This window comes from Dromiciops gliroides, chromosome 4 (assembly GCF_019393635.1).
Source record: "Dromiciops gliroides isolate mDroGli1 chromosome 4, mDroGli1.pri, whole genome shotgun sequence".
Classification (NCBI taxonomy): Eukaryota; Metazoa; Chordata; class Mammalia; order Microbiotheria; family Microbiotheriidae; genus Dromiciops; species Dromiciops gliroides.
This window is the reverse complement of record NC_057864.1, coordinates 462,321,585-462,348,342: the sequence shown is the minus strand read 5'-3', so window position 1 is coordinate 462,348,342 and position 26,758 is coordinate 462,321,585. Positions and strand designations below refer to the sequence as shown.

The 26,758-nt window shown below is 43.5% G+C and overlaps 2 protein-coding genes across 6 annotated transcripts in view; both read left to right on the top strand.

Moving 5' to 3' along the window:
- KIAA0100 (KIAA0100 ortholog) overlaps positions 1-1,956 on the top strand; it is a 33,233-nt gene extending 31,277 nt beyond the window's left edge. For all 3 annotated transcript variants that reach the window (XM_044001400.1, XM_044001398.1, XM_044001401.1), the window contains exon 39: positions 1,128-1,956. In XM_044001400.1, coding sequence (XP_043857335.1) covers positions 1,128-1,310 — 183 coding nt within the window. In that variant the 3' untranslated portion in view covers positions 1,311-1,956. The remainder of the gene's footprint in view (positions 1-1,127) is intronic.
- Positions 1,957-2,141: 185 nt separating this feature from the next.
- RSKR (ribosomal protein S6 kinase related) lies at positions 2,142-7,802 on the top strand. 3 transcript variants are annotated; one of them, XM_044001405.1, is made up of 12 exons: positions 2,142-2,426; positions 2,844-3,098; positions 3,201-3,284; positions 3,404-3,472; positions 3,929-3,998; positions 4,211-4,318; positions 4,551-4,591; positions 4,886-4,913; positions 5,066-5,155; positions 5,636-5,724; positions 5,894-6,004; positions 6,599-7,802. In XM_044001405.1, exons 1-12 carry the CDS (start codon positions 2,286-2,288, stop codon positions 6,818-6,820), a joined length of 1,308 nt encoding a protein of 435 aa, XP_043857340.1. In that variant the 5' UTR covers positions 2,142-2,285; the 3' UTR covers positions 6,821-7,802. The 3 variants fall into 3 exon arrangements, with proteins under 3 accessions (XP_043857340.1, XP_043857339.1, XP_043857341.1); XM_044001404.1 differs by having other exon boundaries at positions 2,841-3,098; XM_044001406.1 differs by lacking the exon at positions 2,844-3,098.
- The last annotated feature ends 18,956 nt before the right edge of the window (positions 7,803-26,758 follow it).

The window sequence follows — 26,758 nt, the reverse complement described above, 5'->3', positions numbered from 1 at the left end:
GTGTGGCCAGGCTTGCCAGGTCAATCGGTCCCAGGGGTCTGTGGCAAGCTCTCAGAAAGCCAGGCGCTGAGGCAGGGGCTTGGGCAAGGCAAGAAGTTTTCTCTGCTTGTAGCTGAGAACACTTTGCTCTTCCAATCACCCTCACCTCTCCCTGGGACTGTGCTCAGATGATACAGTAATTCATTCAGCAGATAACCTACTAAAATCTCCTACTCTGTTCATAGTATTGGGGTGGGGGGTGCAGTGTGATTAGGTGGAAAGACTTGGGGTCAGAAGACCTGGGTTCAAGTCTCTGCTCCAGCACTTATGACCTTGTACAGGTCAGTTGAATTTCTCTAAGGCTTAGTGTTCTTGTCTATATTCTATAAAGACCCTGTTTACAGGGTATGTGTAATGAAAGCACTTGGTTAGCCCTTACAGTGTAAAATTGTATATTCATTAATCCCTTCCTGACACGGTCGTTGTGAGAAAAACATCCTATGAACTGTTAAACTTCCATGTAAATGTGAGCCTTGAGAACAAGATGCTGATGGGGGAGCCTCAAGTAGGCCCCAGGCTCTCACTATACCTGGCTCCCCATGCAGGTCAATGGTTAAACCCCAATGGAGCTGCTTTATCTGAATAGTTCCACCTTTTATATACATTATATAATTATATCTTCAATAGTGAAAATTCAGGTACATGCTGCTGCTTCAGGGGGGGTCTTTGTTCCCACTAGTTACGGACCTGGCTATGGATATGAACTCTTGAGGGCAGGGCAGCTGCCTCCAAGCCCAGCCCAGTCAATGCCCAATTGAGCAAGTGCTCAGTATTTCTAGTTCTGGTTATATAGTTGCTGTGTTTGTCTCGGGAGGCAGACTCCCAAGTATTGTTTTATTTGTTTGGGGTTTTTTGTTTTATTGCGTTTTTGCGGGGCAGTAAGGGTTAAGTGACTTGCCCAGGGTCACACAGATAGTAAGTGTCAAGTGTCTGAGGTCAGATTTGAACTCAAGTCCTCCTGAATCCAGATCAGGTGCTTTATCCACTGTGCCACCTAGCTGCCCCCTTCAGTGAGTATTTCTAAGTAGTCTTAGGTGCTTCATGTCAGATTCACTAACCCTCACCCCCTTTACCCCCACTCCTTCCAGGTGATCAAGGAGAAGCTAAGGCTGAAGCCGGCTGCAGGGTCCGAGACCCGAGGGAAGCTTGAAACGAAGTCAGACTTGAACGTGCAACAGCAAGAGGAAGATGAGAAGGCCCGGCTTCTCATCGGTCTGAGTGTGGGCGACAAGAACCCCAGCAAGAAGTCGATTTTCGGCAGGAGAAAATGAGCAGGGAAAGCCCCCGTGGGGCAGAACCAGACTCTGGCCCTGGGCTCCAGGGCCCAAGTGACTCAGGGCAGGGGCGCGGGGGAGTAGAACTCCCCTTGCTCCCTGGGGATTCGTGGGGGCCTTAGGGAATGAGACCCAGACTAGGCTGTGAGGAGGGGGTGGCATATTCCCCTTGGAGGGCCTAGTGGCTGATGCTACCGTGCTGCCAATTCCTGTCCAAAGCAGGCACGGGATCAGAGGCATCGAGGTCAAAGTCCAGAACAGGGACATAGGCACTGGATCCTTCCCCCTGGGGCCAGAAAAGAACAGGGAAGAGATAGCCAATGTAGAGCCGAAGTGTTACATTTTTATAAATGGACATTATAAATATTTCTATGTGTAACCTCTCCCCATGTGCCAGGGTAAGGAAGCTGGGGGTACATGCCCCCCTCTTGGCTCCTTTACCCCCTATAGCCTTGTACAGAAAGGGGTCTTTGTGTGCTAGAGGGGGGACCACCCTCCCATCCTACCCAGACTTTGTGCCAAGCTCTGTGAGAGGATGGCACTGAGTGCCAGAGCTGGCCGTGGGCCCCTTACCCTCTCCCTTGAGGCAAGCCCTGAGTGCCAGTGGTGGTGGTGCTGGTGGTGGTGACAAAATGGGATTTAAGGAGAAAGAAAGAAAGATGATTTTAAATTTGCTGCTGTTTTGTGCTTCTGTCCAATGTGTGGGCCCCACTTTTTTGTGCTTGCTGTTGGTAGCTCCCAGCCCCAGATGCTCCCACCCATCCCTCACATCCCTGGGCATTCCTCTGACAAAGACCTTCTCTCGTACCCTCCTCCATCGGCGCTGCCTGGAATCACTGCTCCCTTCAGTGATGAGGAAGCCAGCCTGCATTTTAAGCACTAGTTACAGAGTGGGGTCATGCCTCTGCAGCAGGCTCTCGAGGAACGAGTAGCCAGAAGTCTAAGTAGAACAGGAGGCAGGCACCATGAATAATGGAGCTGGGGGTGGGGCTCATGAGTGATGCACCACAAGGGGGTGGGCCTGCTTATGTAACTAGGACACAGGGGTCTGGCAGCTGGGGAGCCTCTGGCGGGATGGGAGTAGCCGGCAGCCGGCGGACCCTTCCCCACAAGGTAAGTGGCCGAGGCTGCACTAGCCCCCAGTTAGGGGCAGCTTTGGCTTTATGCCCAAGGTGGGAGAAGGGGGGAGGGGGTGGAGTCAGTAAAGATGGCCAGGATGAGAGCTATGAAAAAAACCAAAGCAGGAGAGAGGGGGTGAGTGGTCCCACCACAGAATGAAAAGGAAATGTCTTATGGAGAAGGGTTTGAGCAGGACCCTTGAGAGTGAGAACTTGGCTTTGTGCCCAGTGCTAGGCAATGCCAAGTTGTGTTTGATGATCAGAGAATACAGGCTGGTACACAGAGGAGAGCTGACTGCACTGTGCTGAGTGACCCCGGAGGGACTGGCTCCTGCCGAGAGAGGCAGCCCATGGGGTGCCAGGCCCGGGCAGATGGAGGGAGTTCACTGTAGCTCCCCTTGGCTCTCAGCAGGGTGCCAGCATCCCCCCCATCCAGGGCCCCTGGGTTCGGGGCTGGAAGAGATTTTTGTCAGGTGTGGGGACCACCATATCGGGCCTGGACCAGCTGTGGGTACAGCGAAGGAACCAGTGCCCCCATCTAGGGTCCCTGGATCCAGCCCTGCTACCAGCAGAGAAGCCCCTGACTGAATGGCCAGTGCCGAAGCTCATCTCTCTCTTCTTGCCCGAGTTCCCCATCCGGCCCCCCCAGGGGCAGCAGCAGCTGAAGGTGGGTTAGCCAAGTCCCAACAGAGACTACATCTGGCAGCCTGGTGAAAGGCTGGACGCCTCTGTCAGAACTCACTTTGCCTCCCTCTTTGCTTCTCTGCAGGTCCTGGGTTTTGTGGCCAAAGGCTCCTTTGGGACTGTCCTCAAGGTGCTGGATTGTGGCCTGGGGGCCTTGTTGGCTGTGAAGGTAACTTCACTATTGTTCTCTCTTCCTCACTGCCCTCCTAGCTATCCTGTCCCCAGGGGAGGGAGCTGGAGGTGGGGGGAGGCTTCAGGTGCCTTTTGGCCTCTGTCCTCTGGCTATAGGTGGTCCCCAAGGTGGACGTTCTTCAGCGAGACAGTTTGAGGCAGTGCAAGGAGGAGGTCAGCATTCAGGTAGGTACTGAGCACAGAGAAGACCCGGAGCTGAGGGATGGGGAGAGAGCCCTGGCCCTGGGAGGAGATGTACCACAGGCAATTAGGGGCCCCCTCCTAGCCCAGCCCTGGGCATGCATCATAGAGGCCTCCTGGGCTCTGCCTCTGTTCCCTTCCGAGCTCACAGACTTAGCCGTCGCTGCTGAAGATTCCAAGTCAGCACTGCAGTTTTGGGCACTGGCCGGGCATCCCCTCATCTTTGCCAAGCAGGGTCCTGTTGGGGAGCCCTTTGGCCCTCCTTGTGCCAGGCTGAGGTGACGGTCAGTTGGCAGGGCCAGGTATAACACACATACGTCTCAGCTGAGGGATGAGCCAGACAGAAAGTTCCTCTGCCCAGCCAGGTGGTGCCTGGCTCATCCCTTTGTTCTCTTAACAAGTATTTCCTTTGACCTGACCACCTGTTCTCTTTATCCCCAGCGCCAAATCCGCCACCCATTTGTGAGTGGCTTGGGAGGCAGCTGGCAGGGACAACGGCACCTCTTCACTAGTGAGCCTCCCTCCTTGGTCTCCTTGCTCTTTGCCCTCCTACCCAAGATCTCCATCCACGGGAGGGGAGTCCCCTGCTTTCCTAACCCTCCCTGGGGACCTAAGACCTCCCTCTAGCCCTGGAGAAAAGGATGGTACCATTTGGGGCTTAAGAAGTCCATGGTACCCTGGGCCCTGGGCAAAGCAAGACCCTGACCCCAGGCCCTTTTGCAGTGTACAACTACTATAGCACAGGAGACCTGCACTCTCTCTGGGCCACGGTCGGCTGCTTCTCCGAGGCTTCCATCCGACTCTTTGCTGCTGAACTGGCCCTGGGCGTGGGTAAGTGGAGCATAAGAGGTATGGACCCTAAAAGCCCATGGGAAGAGCTCTCAGCACAGTGGTGGGACGGGGAGGCCCAGTGGGGCTTTAAGACGAATGGATGCTGACTGAGGGTCTGGCTTGGGATAGGGGGTGAGGTGGCTGATGGGAAAGTTGGAAAAGGTAGGACATGGCAATGGGGGAAGGGGGGGGATGGAGAATATTGACTTTTCAAGCTTGTTCTCTTCCCCAGGCTACCTACATGACCTGGGCATTGTGCATCGAGATCTAAAGGTAAAGTCCATGTCCCATCCTGCTTCCCCAGGTGGCTCACCTGGGGAGGGGAGGCTAGGACTCGACCCAAGTACCTGAAGCCACCTTTGAGCTACTCATTGCCTTAGTGTTAGTGTGGTCAAGCCGGACAAAGCCAACTATGGCCTGCCCCCTAAGGTGTTCTTACAGGACGAATCAAGAGCCCTACTGAAAAAACAAAATGGAACATGGAGTAGGGTAGTTTTCTAGGTAGGGGTTAGGAAGGCATCAAGCAGGGAAAGGGTAAATTTGGATGTTTTCTTTATAACTTTTCAGATGGAGAACATTTTACTGGATGAAAGAGGTAAATCTCTTCAATTCCTATATCTAATAAAGTGTGTATGTGTGTGTTTTTGGGGGTGGTGGACTGTATTTTCAAGGTGGGAGACAGAGGGAATGCCTTCCTGAGAGCAAAAGGTATATGTGTGTTATTAATGAGTCCCTCTTCCCTCCAAGGCCACCTAAAGCTCACAGACTTTGGCTTGTCACGACACCTACCCCAAGGAGGGCGTGCTTACACCATCTGTGGAACACTCCAATACATGGGTGAGACAGCAATGGGTCTGGGCGGTCAGGGCACAGTGTAGCTTTGTCTGGGCGGCAGTGACATCCCGGGCCTTCTCTTTGCTCCTTGTGCTTGGCCCCGGACCTGTCCTCTGCATTGACGAAGGATGCCCTTTGCCTTGGCCATTCATTTCCCATAGCTCAGATGGACTCAATCAATCCTTACTTCTGCCTGACCCAGTCCATCTCTTCCTATAGCAGAAGTACCACTTTCTACACAGAGCTTCTCTCCAAGCTCCCTGATATATTTAACTCCAACATGTTTATTTGCATCCATTCTCTCTCTATTCATTTGGTTCATACTTACATGTCCCTTGATGGAAACTCCCGGACTGCAGGGAGTGTTTCAGTCTTGGTATTTGTATATGCCCAGCTCCCAGCAGAGCATCTGCTGGCACATGGCAGGTACCTGATGAATGCTGGTTGGTTGGTTAGTTGGGTGATCGGACTCTCTTCCTGCAGCCCCAGAAGTCCTGAGTGGTGGGCCCTACAACCATGTGGTCGACTGGTGGTCCCTGGGCATCTTGCTTTTTGCCCTGGCAGCTGGAAAGGTAAGAAAAGGATCAGAGGGGCCAAAGGGGGAGGGAAAGCAAGGGGAAATTATGCCATGCATCACTTAGCCCGGATTTTACCCAGTGAGTCGAGGTCAGCAGTGGAGACGAGAGAAAGAAGGGCTTTGTGATAGGCGGCCTCTTCCAGCCCTATTCTTTCCTGTCCTAGTTCCCATTGCAGGCTGAGAAGGATCACGTGGCTATGTTGGCAAGTGTGACTCGCTGTGACTATGAGGTCCCAGCCTCTCTTAGCCAGGGCCTCTCTCTTCTGCTCCGGGAGGTAAGAGCAGCCCCGTCCTGCCTCTTCCCTGCTCACCAGCTTCTTTCCCACCTTCCACGTGCATCTGAGACATTTCGATTCTTCACATTTCTCCCAGCTTGGCATGCCTCACTTCTTTCCTCGCTCCCTTCGATCTTTGTTCCTTCCAGCTCCGATTGGCTCTGCCTATCTCCCCAAAGGCTTCCTCCCCCCCTTAGGCCGTCGTGAAATTCCCCACCCCAAGCAGACTGGGGCTTCTACCATTGCTGCTCCCTTTTCTGGGAGAGAACCCAGTATCCTCATGGAATATTTTCCACCAGCCTCTGGGGGAATTTTGTGTTGCCTGAAACTTGGGCTCTTCCTATGTCCCAAATACCTTGTTCTCATTGGCTCCTACAAATCTTCTCAACTCTTGGGCTGCTGCTTGCCCAAGTCACACAGACTCCTACTATCCCAGGGAAGGGCCCTCAGAGGCTGTCTGCTCCTGCCTGTAGCCAACAGGAATGTCCTCTACTCCATGCCTGACTAGCCTTCTCACCCCTGTCATCTTCCCTTCGTCTCCAGGGTGCGGCCAGTCCTTACTCACACGGCCTCTCACGCTTTGTCTTCCTTCAGCTCCTGTGCCACAACCCCTTCCACCGTCTGCGCTACCTGTATCACTTCCAGGCCCATCCTTTCTTTCGGGGCATGGCCTTTGACCCTGAGCTCCTACAGAAGCAGCCAGTATCCTTTGTCCTGGAGGCAAGAGCTGCTCTTCCTGCCCCAGCTGAGGCTGTACCGTTCCAGGATTTTGACTGTGATATGATGTCTCTCTCAGCCCACCCCTGTCCTGCCTGAATCCCCCACCCGCCCAAGCTGGATTATAGCTGGGGCTCTCAGGATCTTCTCCACTGCCAACTCAGGAAGACCTCCCTAAATCATCCTGTTGTCTCTGGCCCACATACTTGTCCCTTGTTCTTTGTAGCAGCATTCTCTCCCATTTTGTAACTTAAAACATTTGATAACTGATCCTGGGGGGCGCCATCCCTTTAGAGTAGTATAGTCTTCCCCCAGGGAAACCAAAGCCACATTTCTGGGTGTCCTGTCACAGGCCTCTCATTCCACCTTTTTCCCTCCTCATTCAGTAGGTCAGAGCAGGCCCCTCCACATCTCCCAGCCTCAAGCTCTTAGCCAAGGTCCTCTGGTCCACTTGTCCCTTCCTTATTTCTTTGCCACATTCCCTTTCTCCAGCAATACTGAACTCTACTGACACACATCAATTCCTCGAGGTGCTTGACAAGCTGAGCCAGCCTGTCCTTCTCAGAAGCAATAATTGTTTTTTTGTAAGAATACATACAAATCACCCTTGCCCCAACAATTTACATTTTGAATTGTGATCTCAGAACTCAAGGCCCAATTGTGCAATCTATTAAATAAAGAAAATAAAATGGAGACTTTGACAGCCTGTTGTGGAAAGGAGCGGGGTTGGGAGGAGGGGGTAACTGAGACACCCAGCTAAGAGGGAAAAGCATAAGGTTAACTGTCCAGTTCTGTAGGGAAAGTGATCATCTCCCAGGAGAATGAACAAAAAACAATAAACTTACTTGTAGCACTTCCTGATTTCTGAAGTATAATTCACACTGAAGTTTAAAAAATTGTTATTTTTGACATAATAAAAAATTTTGAATTTCAAATTCTCTCCCTACATCCCCTGCCCCATCCATTAAGAAGTCAAGCAATATGATATCAGTTATATATGTGAAGTTATGCAAAACATTTCCACATTAGCCATGTTGGACAAAAAGGCAAGAAAAATAAAAGTGGAAAAAGTATACTTCAATCAGCATTCAGAGTTCAGTTCTCTCTCTGGGAGTGGATAGCATTTTTCATTGGGAGTCCTTTGGAATTGTCATTGATTATTGTATGGATCAGAGTAGCTAAGTCTTTCACAATTGATCATCATTATAATATTACTATGTCTGGGGCACCTAGATGGCACAGTGGATCAAGCACCGGCCCTGGATTCAGGAGGACCTGAGTTCAAATCTGGCCTCAGGCACTTGACACTAGCTATGTGATCTTGGGCAAGTCATTGATTGCCCCACTAAAAGAAAAGAAAATTGGATAATCAGCATTAACTTTGATTCATGTTGGCTCTAGCACACCCCCTAGATAAAAGAATTATGGAAAGACAACCAACAGGACTTGATAACAGGTTAAATTTACAGGAGAGGAAGTGAGAAGAGCTAAAGATAATTCCGAAGCTTCAGGTCAAGGGAGACTAGATCTGGAATAGACACAGATGAGACCTATGAGATGGGAAAGTCAGAAGGAATACAGATGTTGGGACAAAGGTAAGCATCGGATGGTTGTTACTGTTTGTCCTTCATTATCCAAGAGCTCCGTGACATCAGGGTGATGTAATGACTTGCAGTGAATTGGATTTAAGTGAGGAAGGGCTGTGCAAAGTCACCAGCCTCACTCTCCTCCAGAGCTATCTGGGTCTAGTGGCAAGATACCTATCAGGAACATTGGAGGTGGCCCTGGATGTTTAAGGCAATTGGGGTTAGGTGACTTGCCCAGGGTCACACAGCTAGTAAGTGTCTGAGGTGAGATTTAAATTTAGGTCCTCCCAACTTCAGGACCAGTGCTCTATCCACATCCACTGTGCCACCTAGCGCCTAAGCCTGGTATGGCTTTTGAGTTGCTTGAGGTGTGGTTGTGGACTTTGGAGAAAGGTCTGAGCTGGAGAATGGGTCTGATCTAGGAGTGTGAGAGGGAATGAGATTACCAAGGGAGAAAACCCAGACAGACCTGAAGAGAGAAGGGATCTGAAGGTAAAACTTGGAGAAATACTCATTTTAAAGAGTCCTAAGACAATGAGGAACCTGAGAATGTGGGATCAAGTAAGATCAGACTTCTGTATACCTTTTCCTTGCACAGTGACGTAATGGGCTCTATAGAAGAATGAAGTGTGTAACCGTATGGAAATTCGATTCTGTGTTTTAGGGCCTAACTCAAAAGTATTGGGTTCTGACGGATAGGCAGAAAGGAAAAAGTGATGCTACTCCATGGAATTTCCACAAGAGGTCGTTAGATTAATCAGCAAAGGAAATCAGAGCTTGGTCCAAAAAACAATTTTAGGTTCAATTATTCATCTTAGAGTCACTGAAGTCTCTTAAGACCAAATAATGTAACCTAGGTCAGTTTTCCGTTAGAAAATATGAGATTTCCACAGTCAACTCGCCAGATTAAAGAGAATTCAATTTGAGTTGCTGAGGTAGTTTTCATTTACTTTCAAGTGCCCTGGATTAATTTTATTTCCCATTATGGTAGTAGTTTTGTTATTTTATAACCAGTCTGCCCGGAGTCAGCTTATTGTTGTGAATTCTAATGGATTAACAATGCATTTATTGTTTCTTCAGAACAGACATAGTGTTTTTGAAAATTTTCCACTGGGTATAGAGACAGAATTTAAGAAGAAGACTCGAGGGGCAACAAGTAAATTTTTGTCTTGGACTGTTTCAACAAAGCAACTGACTCAAGTGTTCTGGTCAAAAATGATGAATTTTTGTTTTATTTGGTGCCTACCTCATAACACCAATAAAAGGTGTTTTCAAAAGAGGGGGGAAAAAAGAGAGGTTAAAGAAATAGGACAACGTGTTGTCCCAGAAACCTAAGGAGACAAAAATCTAGAAAAGGGTTCTTAACCTTTTTTTGTGTCATGAACTCTTTGGAAGTCTGAGGACTCTTATGGACCCCTTTTCTCAGAATTGTGTTTTTTAAATATGTAAAATGAAAATCTTAGAAATAGAAAGGAAACCAATTATACTGAAATATAGTTATCAAAATATTTTAAAATTTTTATGATATAGAAATATGTACCTAACATTAAATAACAGAACAACATATTTAAAATACAAGCAAAGTTAAATTTTATTTTTTAAAGACATCATTGTGCAGGTTTTTGGTGCTTAGAATGAATAAGAATATTAAACTATGGGATAGTTACAAGGTAACATTTTGTCATGTTGTATATCCAATTGATTTCGATTTGCAACAACTGTAATGTGATATGGTAAGTTCTATGATTTTTACTGGTAACAAAGACACAGGGATTGTTAATGCTCTGGTGGTTTGTTGCCTATATTCATAAATGAAGGGAAATGCTGGATTCCAATTAGAGATTAATGAATATAAAGATGTAATTTTTTTCCCCATCCAAATTCACAGACTTGATAAAGTCTCTCCACAGACGACAAAGAGTCCCTAGATCTAGAAAAAGGGGTGGTTATTGATGTCAGGTGCCACAGAGGGGGCAAAAAGGATGGCCTTTGTCTTTGGCAATTAAAAGGTCATTGGTGACCTCTGAGAAAGCAGTTTTATTATAGTGACAGGTCTATAAGCCAGATTAGGAAAGAGAGGCAGACTTCTTTAGGAAGTTTGAAAGGATTTTTTTTTTAACAATTCAGAAGCCATGAGCATAATTGGATAAATGGGAAGGAATCCATAGAGAGGAGAGACTGGGAACACATGAAAAAGAAGAGAGTTGACCACTGGAGTGAGGTCCTTGAGATGTGTCAAATCCCAGCTGGGTCACTTTTTACCTGTGTGACCTTTTCCAAGTCCTTTAAGTTCTATGTGCCTTAATTTTGTAAAACGAGAAGGTGAGGCTAGATAACTTCTAAAATCCCTTTAAATTCTGTAGCTGTGATCCTATTTTAGCAACACAATGTTATTTTTTTATTCAATTTTTATTTTCAGATACATATTCTCTCTTTACCACTTCTCTCTCTCTCCCCCCTTCCACTCTGAAAAAGCCAAAAAAACCCCAAACCCATTACAAAGGTACACTAGCTATGATATCTTATTCCTGGAATCAAGGGTGAAGGTAGAGATTAGATTAGTAAGGAATAAGGAAAACCTCTTCTTTGTATTTTATTTCTAATTTTTCTGTAGTTCCAATTCCTCTCCCTCCCTTCACTCCCTGCCTCATCCATTGAGAAGGTAAGAAATATTATACCCGATAAACCTATGAAGTATTGCAAAGCATATTTATACATTAGCCATGCAAGAGAGAGAAGAAGAAAAAGGAGGAGGAGGAGGAGAAGGAGGAGGAAAGGAAAGGAAAAAAAATATGCTTAATTTGCATTCAGAGTTCATCAGTTCTCTTTGAAGGTAGATAGCATCTTTCATCATGCGTCCTTTGGAATTGTCATGGATCATTGTATTGATCAGAGTAGCTAAATCTTTCACCATTGATTGTCATTACATTATTGCTGTTGCTGCATAGAACAGCTCACTTCATTTTGTATCAATTCATGTCTCTTTCCAGATTTTTCTGAAATCATCCTACTTGTCATTTCTAGTATCCCATTACTTAGAACACTAATGCATTGTTAGTGGAGTTGGTGTCTTTAGAGGTTTATAGAATATGGATTTTGATATGCTAAAAACCCATTGTCTTGTTTTGGTTTGATTTGCTATACTGTGCATTATTTTCTTAGAATTCTAAAAATATAGTAAGTATTTGGGAGTTTTGGTTTCTTTCTTTTTTAAAAGAAAATACAGGGGGCAGCTAGGTCGTTCACTGGATAAAGCACTGGCCTTGGATTCAGGAGGACCTGAGTTCAAATCTGGCTTCAGACACTTGACATTTACTAGCTGTGTGACCCTGGGCAAGTCACTTGCCCCACCAGAAAAAAATACAGGTAAAAGAGAAAATTAAAAATTAAAAAAAGAATGTTGAAAACAATATTTACATGTAATTAGCACAGTGCCTAGCACATAGTAGGTGCTTTATAAATGTTTACTGATTGATGGATTTATGGTAGAGACATAGTCTGGAAACAGTTAAGGTGAGCAAAATATTCCGTTATTGGTTCAGTAATTAAGGAAAGAGTGACTACATATGGAGAAAATTTAGAGGGATGTGGTCCTTTGGGGGAAAGATTTCAATTAAAGTCTGGGCTCCAACAGGGGCTATAACTTATAGACCCTAGTTCTGAAAGGGATTGATGGGTAACTTAAGATTTGGACCTTCATTAATACAAGTCAGGGCCTAGGTTCTTGTTACCCACCTTAATCACTACTAATAACAAGAACATAAAGAGGCAGGTTATAGAGATCTTAACTATAACAAAGACATAGAGACAGGCTATAGAAATTCTAATTGATAAATGAAAATATTCAGAAACTAGGCATGGGAATGAAAACATAACATGTGCAGAAAAGGCCAAATTTGTCCCCAGATTCACCTTATGATGTGTAAAGCCCCAAAACACACCTCCATAGAAAAAGGTACCCACCTCGGGGGTTGGCCTAGGACCCCAGGAACTCCAAATTAGGATAAATCCTCTCCTGTACCTCCCTAAAGTGGAGATTATTATAATGAGACTGCTAATCAATTTATCCATACTATAAATATAACTGTCTTTCCTTTCCCTATTGGAAGGACACCTCTATGGTGCCTTCCCTGTGGTCACTCACAGTATTGCAATAAAACTTGGGAAACTGAGTCACTGAATCTTGTAATTCTTTTGGGATGACTCACGATCAATCTGATCAGTCTAAATCCATTCCTTTTTTTTTTTTTTTTTTTTTGGTTTGTTTTTTGCGGGGCAATGGGGGTTAAGTGACTTGCCCAGGGTCACACAGCTAGTACATGTCAAGTGTCTGAGGCCAGATTTGAACTCAGGTACTCCTGAATCCAGGGCCAGTGCTTTATCCACTGCACCACCTAGCCGCCCCCCAGTCTAAATCCATTCCACATCAGACTCACATGTATAAAAATATTTATAACTGCTCTTTTTGTGGTGGCAAAGAATTGGAAATCGAGGAGATGCCCATCAGTTGGGGAATGGTTGAAATTGTGGTATATGAATATAATGGAATACTATTGTACTATAAGAAATGATGAGCAGGCAGATTTCAGAAAAACCTGGAAAGACTTACATGAACTGATGCTGAGTGAAGTGAGCAGAACCAGAAGAACATTGTACACAGTATCAACATCATTGTGTGATGATCAGCTGTGATAGATTTAGATCTTCTCAGCAATACAATGATCCAAGACAATTCCAAAAGACTCATGATGGAAAATGCACTCCACATCCAGAAAAAGAACTGTGGAGTCTGAATTCAAATTGAGGCAAACTCTTTGTTTCTTTGTTTGTTTCTTTCCTTCTGTGAGGCAATTGGGGTTAAGTGACTTGCCCAGGGTCACACAGCTAGTAAGTGTTAAATGTCTGAGGCCGGATTTGAACTCAGGTCCTCCTGACTCCAGGGCTGGTGCTCTATCCACTGTGCCACCTAGCTGCCCCGTTTTTCTTTCTTTTTAAATTTTTCTTTCTTTTTAATTTTTTTGAGGCATACTCTTTTCACATTTTGTTTTTTGTTTTTTCTTTGTCATGGTTTCCCCTTTTGTTCTGATTCTTCTCTCACAACTTGACTAACGTGGAAATCTATTTAACATGATTGGACTGTATAACTTATATCAGATTTATTGCTGTCTTGGGGAGGGAAAACTATTTTTACATGTACTTGGGAAAAAATAAAGTAAAATATTATTTTAATTTTTTAAATAAAAGAAGGGTTTTTGAAATTTTAATTTACTTTATATATATAAAATATATATAACAATTCTAAAGTATTTACTTCTTGCTTTGATAAAAAAAATGAAAAATAGGGGAGCACTGCTCCTTTGTAGGAGGGAAGGGTAATATGTACAGCTTCCTTTAGATACAAAGAAAAATCATATTAATAAAATGGTGATTCATTGATCAAAAACAAGGGGGAAGGCCTATGAGCTGTAAGCATTTATTCACACTATACATCCCATATCATAACCTCTGGCTGATTCATCCTCATTCATAGCCACCAAGAGTGGGGAGGACTACAGCGGATTTCCCTATTTCTAGCTTGGAGGCAGTCCTGTCACAGATAAGCCCCAAGGGTGGTCTGTTGGGGCTTCTGGGCATTTCCTGGAATAAGGGGCCTGGCAGATGCCAGGGTCTGAGTGCCTTCAGACATTTCTAGTACTGTTACCTTTTAGCAGGTTTGAGTCCAACAAATTATGTATCTCCTTCCCCAGAGGGAGGGAGAACCCATGGGTGCAAAACAGGAATACCAAGACAAACCACCACACCTCAGCTTTCCCCCATCTCTTTGTTCCTGCTTCCTGCATCCTTTCTCCCCAAAATCCTCCTGCCAAGTCCTAGCCAATTTCCTTAGTGATACAAGGACATCTCTTCTTTTTTTAAAAAATTAATTTATTTTTTAATTTAATTTTTAAAATTCTGAATAGAATTTTATTTTCCAAAATATATGTAAAAACAAAATTTTAACATCAATTTTTAAAAAACTTTGTGTTCCAACTTCTCTTCCCTCCTCCATTCCCATCCCCCACCCACAAGAACTCAATCGATTCAAAATAAGTTATACATGAGTAGTCATGGAAAAATTCCCATATTAGCTACTTGTGAGAGAAAACAGTCAAAAAACCCAAAACTTCAGATTAAGGAATTGTCAAAGAGGAAATGAAAAAAAATTTTTTAATGTGTTTCCATCTGTTTTCAGATACTATCAGTTCTTTCTCTGCAGATGGGCTGCAATCTTCATAAGTCCCTCAGGGTTACATTGGATCATTGCCTTGCTGAAAACAATCACATGCTTCCCAGCAGATCATCCCCCACTTTTGCTGTTATTTTGTATACAGTACATTTCACTCTACTTCAGCTCATGTAGGTCTCTCCAGGTTTTCCCGATAGCATCCTATTCATCACAACCTCTATATAGTACCTTAAGCTTGACAGAGAATCTTCTTCACAAAAGCCCAGCAAAGTAGGTACCATACATTTTGCCATTATAATCAATCATCATAACTATTTCCCTCCATCCCACTCCCTTCCCATGACATTTACTCTATCTTCTTTTTACCTATTCCTCCTCAGAGGTGCCTTACTTCTGACTATCCCTCGCTCTGCACTCCCTTTTTCACCCTTCTTTCCTTGTCCACTTCCCCTCCTATTTTCCTGCAGGGTTAAATAGATTGTTCCTCCCAACTGGGTATGAAAGCTATTCCCTCCATGAACCCACTCCAGTGAGATCAGGGTCCCTGAGCTAATTCTGTGTTCTAAATTTTTCTTCCTCCCTCCCTCCTCAACCCTCTCTATGAGATCAAGCAATTCCATATGTCATACTGGTACAGTAATGCAGAACATCTTCATCTTCCTTGAAAGTGTTTTGTTTTTTACTGCTCTCTCCCCCAATCTGAAGGACATCTCTTCTGAATGGATTTTGCTGCTGCAGCTTGCAAAGCCCTCGATGGCAGCAGATGGGGGTCCCACACAGAGCCCCTCTTACTGCTGATGGCCAAGGTCAAGCCCAGCCCATTCTCCAAGGAAAAGGGGAATAATGGGAAGTTTGGTTTCCGTTCTTGGAGTCTTGAACTTTCAGAAGCTGATTTCACCCTGGAGGGAAGATTGATTTTTTGGGGGGTGGAGGGGAGAGGAGATAGGAAAGGAAGCCTGGGCCTTTGGAACGCCGAAAAGAAGGTATAAATGGATTGTCTAGCTGCAGCAAGGACCCAGTTAAGATTATGTCACATGAATTTGTGAATTTAAGATCACAGATTTGGATGATCGGGATTGTGAAATCGGTATGATAGGAGTATGATTTGCGAGTTAGCAGAAAATAGATGAAGCAGCATATTGGGTTAATGTCTTCAGGAAATTAATCCCAAACCATTTCCTAGGCTATGACTGACTGAGTTGTGACCTGTATTGGTACAGCTTGTATTTGCCCATGGTGAAATGCATTTGCCACTTTCTGCCCAGCATGGTCACTTGTTAGATCTTATCATCTCCTCGAATTACACTGCTCCCTCTCCCCTCGTCCAGGTGAACCTACCTGACCCATCCATACTTCACTGTTCTTCCTGATGTTGGCTTTACTGGCTTGTATATCCATTCTCGGATCCATAATATGCCCTTTTAATGTTTCCCCAGAATCTTTTGTCATCCCGCCTCCCATCCTGCCATTCTCAACTTTGGAATCATCTTCCACTTCTCTCCTGCTCCAGGACTGCTGAGTGCCTCTAGGAAAAGTAATATATTTCGGCCGATTTCACCCACTACAAATTCATGATGCCAGGGATACCCTGTACCTTCACTTGCACTCTGCAATCCTTTTCCTTCACCACCTCCTTATCTTATTCCCCACAATGACTTGTCCAAACCTTCTCTTCTCTCTTCATAACTATCACCCATATTCTTCCTACACACAGAAGATAACCTTACCCTCTGTGGCATGAATTCTCAAGTCCCTTCTTGCTCCTCTCCAACTGCTTCCAGGTCATTCTCATTCAGATGCCTGTCTCAAATTCAAATCCAAACAGAATTGTTATCTTTGTCCTACACCAGCTTCTCCTTCCAGAGCTTTTATTTCTTTCTATGGAATCACCATTCACCTTGGGGGTTATCTTTGACTCTTCTCATCTAGTTCAGCCACTTCTATCTTCACAAGCAACTAGCATTTATTCTTTTAAATTAAAATTTTTTTCAAAGAACTAAGTATCTATTTTCTATTTCTTTCCCCTCCCCTACTGAAAGAAAAAAAAAAAAGGAAAAGAAAGACCACTGCAACAAATATGTACACTCAAGGAAAATAAGTTCTAACATTGGCCATGTCCAAAAAAATTTGATTCTGCACCTTGAGTCCATCACCTCTCTATTAGGTGGTCCTCTGCAATAATGGCTGGTCATTACATGTATCAAAGTTTTTGATTCTTTCAGAGTTGCTTGCCTTTACAATGTCTTATTTTTCTATTATAAAAAATTCCTTGAGGGGCAGCTAGGTGGCGCAGTGGATAAAGCACCAGCCCTGGATTTAGGAGGACCTGAGTTCAAATCCAGCCTCAGACACTTGACACTTACTAGCTGTGTGACCCTGGGCAAGTCACTTAACCCCAATTGCCTCAGCAAAAAAATATAAATAAATAAATAAAATTCCTTGAGGAGAGAGACTGTGCCGTCTTAATTTTCTATCTTTCCTACTGCCTGGAGTAGAAAGAACTTAAATGTTTGTTGCATTGTCATTAAGGCAGAGTAGCTTTGTCACTGATGACACTTTTTAAGTGCTTCCCTTCTTTCCTGGGTGTGCCTAGTGACAGCCAGAAATTATGAGACACTGACAATGGAGAGTTAATTGTGTACTTCCTTCTATAACTCACTGTAAGGAATACAATTATCTCTGTACTAGTAGTGTTATGGGCCTGGGGTACCTCAGAAGTTTTTCTGGGGAAATTAGGGAATTTTATCCTTGAGAAGTTAAACCAAAGGACAGACACACCTAAAGAGATAATTGGGGACTGAGTTAACTCCAAGACTACCACCCCTCATTCCAGTCTCCCCCACCCCTGGGGGAGATAATTCTATAATCCTATTAGGCATGGCTACTGCCTGAGTGGTGTTTAGGGAACAGACTACTCCAAAAGTCAGGATCACCTCCCCTCATTCCATCTTCCCCCACCTCCACAGTCAGATGATTACCCCATTGGTCCCTCCAACATTGGTCCTCTATAAAAGTATTTTCCTTTCTCCTGCTCAAGGAGACCCTGAGACTCCATCTCAGAGAACCATGTGTATGTGCCATGCTATCTCCCCATGAAAGAAGTTCAACTTCTCTCTTGGTTTCCTTTCTCTAGCCCTTAAATAAAATATTATTTTATTCTGATTAGATTTGTGTGGAAGAGAGTATAATTCTTTAAAGAGGAATTCCTAAGAACCCCTACCCCCTCAACCTACTTCCCCATAACAGTAGAAAGTAGGGCAAAAGTTGCTAGCTCTACCAGCCCTTCCTGCTTTTTTTGTTTTAGTTCCTCTCCTGAGTTAAATTAATCTCACCTCATAAACCTACTAGCTGCATGACCCTGGGCAAGTCACAACCCCAATTGCCTTAAACATCCAGGGCCATCTCCAGTCATCCTGATATATATCTTTTTTTTTCCTTTTTTTTTTTTTTTAGTGAGGCAATTGGGGTTAAGTGACTTGCCCAGGGTCACACAGCTAGTAAGTGTTATCCTGATATATATCTTGCCACTGGACCCAGGTGGCTCTGGAGAATAGAGTTAAGTTGGTGATCTTGCATAGCCCTCCCTCACTTAAAAATCCAATTCAGTGCAAGTCATGAAATCACCCCGATGTCATAGTCCTTTTTGAGAAAGCACAAACAACAACCTTTGTTAAATTAAATGGCAAGAGGCAGCTAGGTGGTGCAGTGGATAAAGTACCAGCCCAGGATTCAGGAGGATCTGAGTTCAAATCTGGCCTCAGACACTTGACACTAGCTGTGTGACCCTAGGCAAGTCACTTAACCCTCATTGTCCCACAACTCCCCCTCCAAAAAAACCCCCATAAATTAAATGGCAATCAGAAATATCCTTAGGGTTAAAAGGAATTAATCTATCACACTTTTCGCTCAGCTTCTTACTAGTGTTTTACAGTATCTTTACAGTGTCTTACAGTGTTTTACTATAGGATTATTTGAAGGGATTCAGGGTCCCAATGTAGTTATAAAAGGAATTAAAAGAAGTCAAAAAAGAGTTTAAATTGAAGACCTCTCCACCTATTTTTGCCCCTCTCCTACAGTGCTAATAGGAGAAAAGTTCAAGAATGGAGCTTAAAAATGCCTAAGAATTTCTCCAGCTAGCTGGCTGGTGTGGCTGGTGTGGCTGGTGGGGGTCAACTTCATGGAAGAGCTAAAGATAGCCCTGGGGCTATGAAATAAAGAGCTAGGAGTTCCTTCCCCTTAGTGGGGAGAAGCCATGCAGTAGCTGGTGACCAGCAGATGGTAGAAGAGAACACCAACAGTTTATTAGATGGAGACACCAAGCAGAGTATTGTCTCAGCAGAGCAAAGTAATAACATTACCTTACAGCATCTCAGCTCTTTACCATTAGAGGTCTGGTTTAATTTGAACATGTGTGTCCTCTAGCCATTCTTGGTTAAAGACTTTCTGGTCTTTGGATGATGTGAGAATCCTGCTGGCAAAAGGAATGCCACTCCTAGCAGCTTGTGGTGCAGAAAATATCTTTTTTTTTTTTTTTAGTGAGGCAATTGGGGTTAAGTGACTTGCCCAGGGTCACACAGCTAGTAAGTGTTAAGTGTCTGAGGCCAAATTTGAACTCAGGTCCTCCTGAATCAAGGGCCGGTGCTCTATGCACTGCACCACCTAGCTGCCCCAGAAAATATCATTCTTGATAGGCTCAAGCAGGGCATGAGAGCAATAGGACTGACCCAGGCACTGCTGATCAGAGTGTTTATTAGCTTGGGCCAGCCAGCATCAAGGAAGGTCCCAATGTCACTCCACAAGCTGTGTGCCAAGTGCTGAGCACAAAGAAAAAACAAATTAGACCCAGCCCTCAAGGAACTTTCATTCTATATTAAGGAAAAGAGTATGTATACTATAGTATAAATAGTGAGGAACCCCTGATCGTTTTTATGATTTACCTCTCCCTAATCCCATCAACTTGATGGAATTACAGTTATCCCTTCCAAATCTTGACTTTCTCCATGGAGGTTTTGATATATCATGGGTCAGCATAAGAAATGAAATGGGAATTTTTTAGGAGTTTTGTGGAAGCCACAGATGACACGTGAAGGCCAGCAGACAACACAGAAAAGGTTTAGGAACTCAGAAATGCATAAAAATGCATATATAGTATTATATATAATATCAACATATTTTATCTTTTTATACTGTAAACACCTTATAAAAGAAAAAGAACAAATTCAGATTTCTTTGGTACAAAAGGAAGGTCAAAAAATTTTATGTAGATTTTCCTGATGGTGGGTATGCCCCTGACTCTGTGATGTGGAAGGGATTACTGTACAACAGGGTGTGGATCTTGAAGGAGGCATCAAGAAGGGCCTTTCCCATTGAAGTAGACATATATTAACTCCTTCGTGGTCAGGCTTTAGAGACTGGAGCTATCTCCTGATGACTGATTGAGGTTTAGGGAGACATTCTTAATCAAAGAGAAGCCTTGTGAGTGCTGGTTAAGATATGCCCCTTAAATCTTTTTTTTTTTTTTTTGGCAGGGCAATGGGGTTAAGTGACTTGCCCAGGGTCACACAGCTGGTGTCAAGTATCCGAGGTCAGATTTGAACTCAGGTACTCCTGAATCCAGGGCCGGTGCTTTATCCACTGCGCCACCTAGCTACCCTGCCCCTTAAATCTTAAAGCAGTGGTAGAGAATTGAGGAGGAGACTTGTCAGAGATTAATGGAATGTCCTAGAGAACCCATTTTTGAGCTTGTACATCTTTTTAAAAAGTAGCCTCCCAAGATCCCAGTGCCTGAAGAAGCTCAGTGGACAACTTGGTGATGTGAGCCTGTGTCCTGTTTACCAATGCCTTTCAAGATGGAGAGAAATCCTTTAGCCTTGTGTTCTGTACTAAGAGGTTCCATGATGACTGAAAAAAGAGATGGACAAGGCCAGATTGACCCACGCAAGTAGCCAGGGGGTTGATATATAGGGCTAGGGACACCTGACAATTCCTAAACATTAAGAACAGTGTTTTAAGAAGGCAGAGTTGATACGTCTAGTAAAGAAACATGTGGCAAAGACAGAAGGAAGAGATCAGTATTGGGCAAAATTAATCCTGATCAGTTTCACAGCATTTCTTCATGGATTGGACACAGTGGCCGAATGAGAAATTACTCCAGATCATCTGGACTTCACTATAGAAGCTCTTGGAAAATCTGCTATGGAACAGAGCAACTACTTTCAAACCATCCCTCTTCAAGAGCAATGCCAACAGAATGCAGCTAAAAAGATCCAAGTATCTAGGGGGCAGCTAGGTGGTGCAGTGGATAAAGCACCAACCAACCCTGGATTCAGGAGGACCTAAGTTCAAATCCGAACTCAGACACTTGACACTTACTAGCTGTGTGATCCTGGCCAAGTCACTTCACCCTCATTGCCCTGCAAACAAACAAACAAACAAAAAAGATCCAGGCATCTTGCTTTGATGGTTATACACAGGCTAAAATACCCCATAGAAGAGAATCAGAAATTAGCTTAGCAGAAGCTGAATTCCACTAAGCTGGCATTTGGTTTGGAGACATAGGCTGTTCCAGGACCCAAAGAACCCAAGCCATTCATTTATTCTGATTCCTTTCTACCTGGACTGTACCTCACATTGTTACAATCATAAAGATGGCAGATGTAGAATGTCCTGCTATATAGAACAGTGGATCCCAAATGACAATTGTATTGCAATCATTTTATGAAGGAAACTCGTATCTAGTTTTTTGGGACGTTAGGCACCTGTGAACTGAATGAAGCTAACCCACTGTGAGCTTGAATTTCCTTTAGGGAAGTTGTGGCTGTCAGTAAGAAGGCAGACACCAGTAGAACATCCAGACCTGGGATCTTGTCTGGTACATCAGCATTAATTGGGACTAATTGCCACCTGTACAGCCAGGGCATCAAAGTAAGCAGTTGGGGTTCAGTGCCTGAACGCCCTTCTTCTCCTTCCTTCCTTCCTTCCTTCCTTCCTTCCTTCCTTCCTTCCTTCCTTCCTTCCTTCCTGAGTCGACTCTTACAAGATGACGCCTGAATAGCAGGGAATATCGATGGAGGACTGACTGAGGCCTCTGCTTTAAAAGTGGATCTGGAGAAATTGAACTTTGGTGACTTCTCAATGCCTAAAGGAATGGGATGATTAGAAAGAAGCTGCACATGGCCTGCTTGTAATAAACACAAACTACCTTAAAGATTCCAGACCTTTTTTATTTTTATTTTTTTAGTGAGGCAATTGGGGTTAAGTGACTTGCCCAGGGTCACATAGCTAATAAGTGTTAAGTGTCTGAGGCCGGATTTGAACTCAGGTACTCCTGACTCGAGGGCCGGTGCTCTATCCACTATGCCACCTAGCTGCCCCGATTCTAGACCTTCTTAAGAGTGATCAGATGAAATTGCTATTTCTGAGATGGAAAACCTCAGGAACCACTGGAAGGAAATTAGTCAATGACATCACCATAGTCATGGGGGTTGCTAGCTGGGATGATGACTTCAGGGCTATGCTAGAAGTGGGAATGGTTGTCCGGGGGGAGCCCCCACTCCTCCTGGGGTTTTCCAGGGTACTTGCCCATCAGTGGCAGTTGGTCAGTGACTGTTAGTGGTAGTGATGAAGAAGGTGGGCTCTTCCAATGGCCTCCTGATATTTCTTATATGCCTCACCCATAGTGAAGAGGACTAGAAAGATCAAAATTGCATTAGTATACTTTAAACAAGAGAATGAAGTGAGATTGAGACACCATGCTGCACAGTCAGGATGCCCTAGACTGCTTTCTAGGCAGTCACTGATTTATTTTATTTTATTTTTTTTTGCAGGGCAATGAGGGTTAAGTGACTTGCCCAGGGTCACACAGCTAGTTAAGTGTCAAGTGTCTGAGGCTGGATTTGAACTCAGGTCCTCCTGAATTCAAGGCCAGTGCTTTATCCACTGGGCCACCTAGCTGCCCAGTCACTGATTCTTCTATGATGGACTTAAAAAATTGAACAATGAAAAAACAGCCCTCAGGACAAATAGCAAAGCAAATCCCCCACATTGGCCATGCCTCAAAACACACACCTCATTCTGGATTTTAAATCCATAACCTTTCTGGGCAGGAGGGAAATGGAATGATTCATCTTTAATCCTCTGGACTCATGGCTTATCAAATTGCATTAATTTGAGTTCTAAAGTCTTTCAGAGTTGCTTTTTTTCTATAATGTACCAATTATATAAATTGTTCGCCTAGTTCTGCTCACTTCACTCTATATCAATTCATAGGGAACTTCCTAGTTTCTTCTGAAACCTCTCATTTCATCATTTCTTATAGCAGAGTATTATTCCATTACATTCATATACCACAATTTGTTTATCTATTCCCCAAGAAGTGAACATTCGGGGCAGCTAGGTGGAGCAGTGGATAAAACACTGGTCCTGGATTCAGGAGTACCTGAGTTCAAATCTGTCCTCAGACACTTGGTACTTACTAGCTGTGTGACCCTGGGCAAGTCACTTAACCCTCATTGCCCCACAAAAAGCTAAAAAGAAAGAAGTAAACACTCAATTAATTTTCAGTTTTTGCCTACTGTGAAAGGAGCTGCTATATTTTTGTACCTATGGGTCCTTTCCTTCTTTGATCTCTTCGAGTTCTAGGGCAAGTAGTGGTATAGCTAGATCAAAGTTATGCACTTTTGGGGAATCCTTTCAAATTTCTTTCTAGAATGACTGAACCAATTCGCAGCTCCATCAAAAATGCATTTTGGGGGCCAGGTAGGTGGAACAGTGGATAAAGCATTGGCTCTGGATTCAGGAGGACCTGAGTTCAAATCTGGCCTCAGACACGACACTAGCTGTGTGACCCTGGGCAAGTCATTTAACCCTCATTGCCCTGCAAAAAAAAAAGTGTGTAAAAATGCATTTTTGTACCTGTTTCTCACAGTCTCCCTAACATTTGTCATATTCTTTTGTCATCTTTGCCAAATAACTGATTCAGTAAATATCAGAATTACTTTAGTTTGCATTTCTCTAATTATTAGTGATTTGGAGCATTATTTATGTGGTTATTGATAGCTTGCTGTTTGTATAGTAAAGCTTCAGATTTGGTACAGCTAGCCCACCTTCCTGTGCATTTTTTTCATTAGTTCCCTTGATATTCTTGACCTTCTGTTTTTCCAGATGAATTTTGTTATTATTTTTTCTAACTCTATAAAATAATTTTTATGTAGTCTGATTGGTATGTCACTGACACTAACTTTGAAACAGTTTTTCCTATATCTTGGATATGAGACCTTTATCACAGAAACTCAATGCAAAGACTTTGTCCCCCAAAATATTTTTTACCTGTTTTCATTCTAATTTTAACTACATTAGATTTGTCTGTGTGAAAACTTTTATGTCATAAAAATAATGCTTTTTTTTTTTTTTTGGTGAGGCAATTGGGGTTAAGTGACTTGTCTAGGGTCACAGAGCTAGTAAATGTGTAAAGTGTCTGAGGCCAGATTTGAACTCAGGTCCTCCTGAATCCAGGGCTGGTGCTCTATCCACTGCACCACCTAGCTGCCCCCATTTTATTTTTTAAGATCCTCTTTATCACTTTTAAAAAAAATTATTATTTTTAGCAGTACTTTCTTTTTATTTGAATTTTTTTCCAGGGTAAACATGTATTTTACAGTACCTGTAAACACATCAATATGTTTACATTGATCTTTATCACTTTTTAATCATGGACTCTTCCTTATTTATAGATCTGAAAGGTAATTTTCCCCCCTTCCTTTTCTAATTTGGTTATGGCATCACCTTTCATGTCTCAGTCATGTATCCATTTGGAATTTATATTGGTATACAGTATGAAATGCTGGTCTATACTCAATTTCTGCCAAACTGCTTTCTAGTTTTCCCAGCAGTTTTTGTCACTTGCAAGTTCTTCAAGTAGTAACTGGGACCTTTGAGTTTATCAAACACAATGTAAGCAATCATTATTTTGGCTCATACTGTTCCACACATCACACTTAAGCACAACCAGTCTCCCAGCACATGGAAAGGATGACTAGCAGTGGGTATCATGAATGATCACCAAGTCCTCTTAGCCCAAAATGACTCTTAGGTTGTAGAATCTATCAGTATTTACTAATAGCAGATATTTACATAGTACTTTAAGTTTATGTCATTGCCTAGAAAAACCTCAGTTCTCCAGACTAGTCTTTCTCCAACAATTTGCCTATGACACATCCTTTCCCTCTTGCTCTACTACATTTCTGAACTTCCCTTCCCCTTACCCACATCTGGAATCTTCTATGCCTAGAACCTTCTAGTTTCTTGTTTAACTAGAATCCCTCTGCCTGTGATTTCAAAGGTGGGGAACCAGTGAGATTGATCTGAACATGGCCCCATCTCTCCCTATAGACATATGAGACTGTTCAGCTTCCCTGATGTAGGGAGTAAAGAGGGACCTAAGAGTCCCGTCCTTTGAACTGGTGAGATTGTCGTCAAGGTGAGCCAAGTCCTGAGAGCAGTTTCTCCCAAGAGCATTATGGACTCCCTCCTTCTACCCTGCTTTGAAAATCACTGTGGCTGAGGCTCTCTGGTAACATGCCCTCTTGTATCCCTTCCCTGCCCCACTTTGGAGGTCCTTAGTAAGTCCTGGTCCCAGAGGGAGAGGGGGGAGGAAATCTGAGACTTGTCCTATTTTTGGAGATGTCAGCTGCCGCCTCATTTGGGGTAGTAGGATGCTTGAGTTCCCTATCTCTCCTTCCATGTTCCCTTGAGCATCTCCATTAAGCCACATGACCTTCCCTTAAACATGCCAAATAAGAAGTCCTCTTGTTGTCAGCATTGACTAGCTCATCTGGACCCAGAGGAGCTGGGTTCATATCCTAGCCCCAATACCTACTATGTGTGTGATCTTGGACAGGTCACTTAACTTCTCTGGTGGTCTCTATTGTCACATCTGTGAACCAGATGCCCTTTTCTGGTCCCCTTCAGTTCTAAGTCCCTGGTAAGCTTTGAAAGATCTGTGGATTGCTTCCAGGAAACATTATAAAAATGAGAGATACATGTAAAAATAAAATAAAGGGCAGGAATGGAATTTATTATGTAAAAAAGCAGGGACAGTAATCATGATCTCAGACAAATTTAAAGTTAAAATATGTCTAATGAAAAGAAAAAAATAGAGAAAATACAAAATGTATCATCAATAGTATTGAATACTATTTTAGAATACTTAAAATAACTAAACAGTATACCTAAGCATTTACTTGCCAAAACACACAAGGGAACTGTTTGAAGATAAGCATAAAATACTTTTTATACAAATAAATTCAGATCCAACATAATTGAAGTAATAGTCATTGTTCATGGGCAGGTAAAGCCAATACAATTTTTTTTTTTTTAGTGAGGCAATTGGGGTTAAATGACTTGCCCAGGGTCACACAGCTAGTAAGTGTTAAGTGTCTGAGGCCAGATTTGAACTCAGGTCCTCCTGAATCCTGGGCCGGTGCTATAGCCACTTCGCCACCTAGCTGCTCCCCAATACAATTTTTAAAATGACAATTTTACCTAACTAATCTACGCTTTCAATATCATCCCAATGAAATGACTAAAAGTTATTTTACTGAGTTAGAAAAAAAAAATAATAAGGGGGCAGCTAGGTGGCGCAGTGGATAGAGCACCAGCCCTGGAGTCAGGAGGACCTGAGTTCAAATCCGGCCTCAGACATTTAACACTTACTAGCTGTGTGACCCTGGGCAAGTCACTTAACCCCAATTGCCTCACTTAAAAAAAAAAGAAAAAGAAAAAAAATAATAACAAAGTTCATTTGGAAGAACAAAAGGTCAGGAGCTTCAAAGAAACCAGGAAAAAAAAGATGTAAAGGAAATAGTTAAAGCAGTATCAGACCTTAAACTATATAATAAGGTGAGAGCATTGTTGAAGTGTAAAATGGATAATTTAAATTATTTTAAATTAAAATTTTAGTATAAATAAAACCAATGTAGCCAAGAATAGAAGGAATGTAGAAAATTGGGGAAAAAAACTTTCATGGACAATTAGATAGGATGTGATTGGGTTGGAATATTGTTATTGTGTAGGAGATGAGGAGCTGGTTGACTTGGAAAGACATGGATGGACTTGGACTTGTGAAGGAAGATTCTATCCACTTTCAGAGAAACAGATGATGAGTGGAAATAAGCATAGTATGATCTTACATATATGTATATGAGTATATATGTGTATGTATGGGTA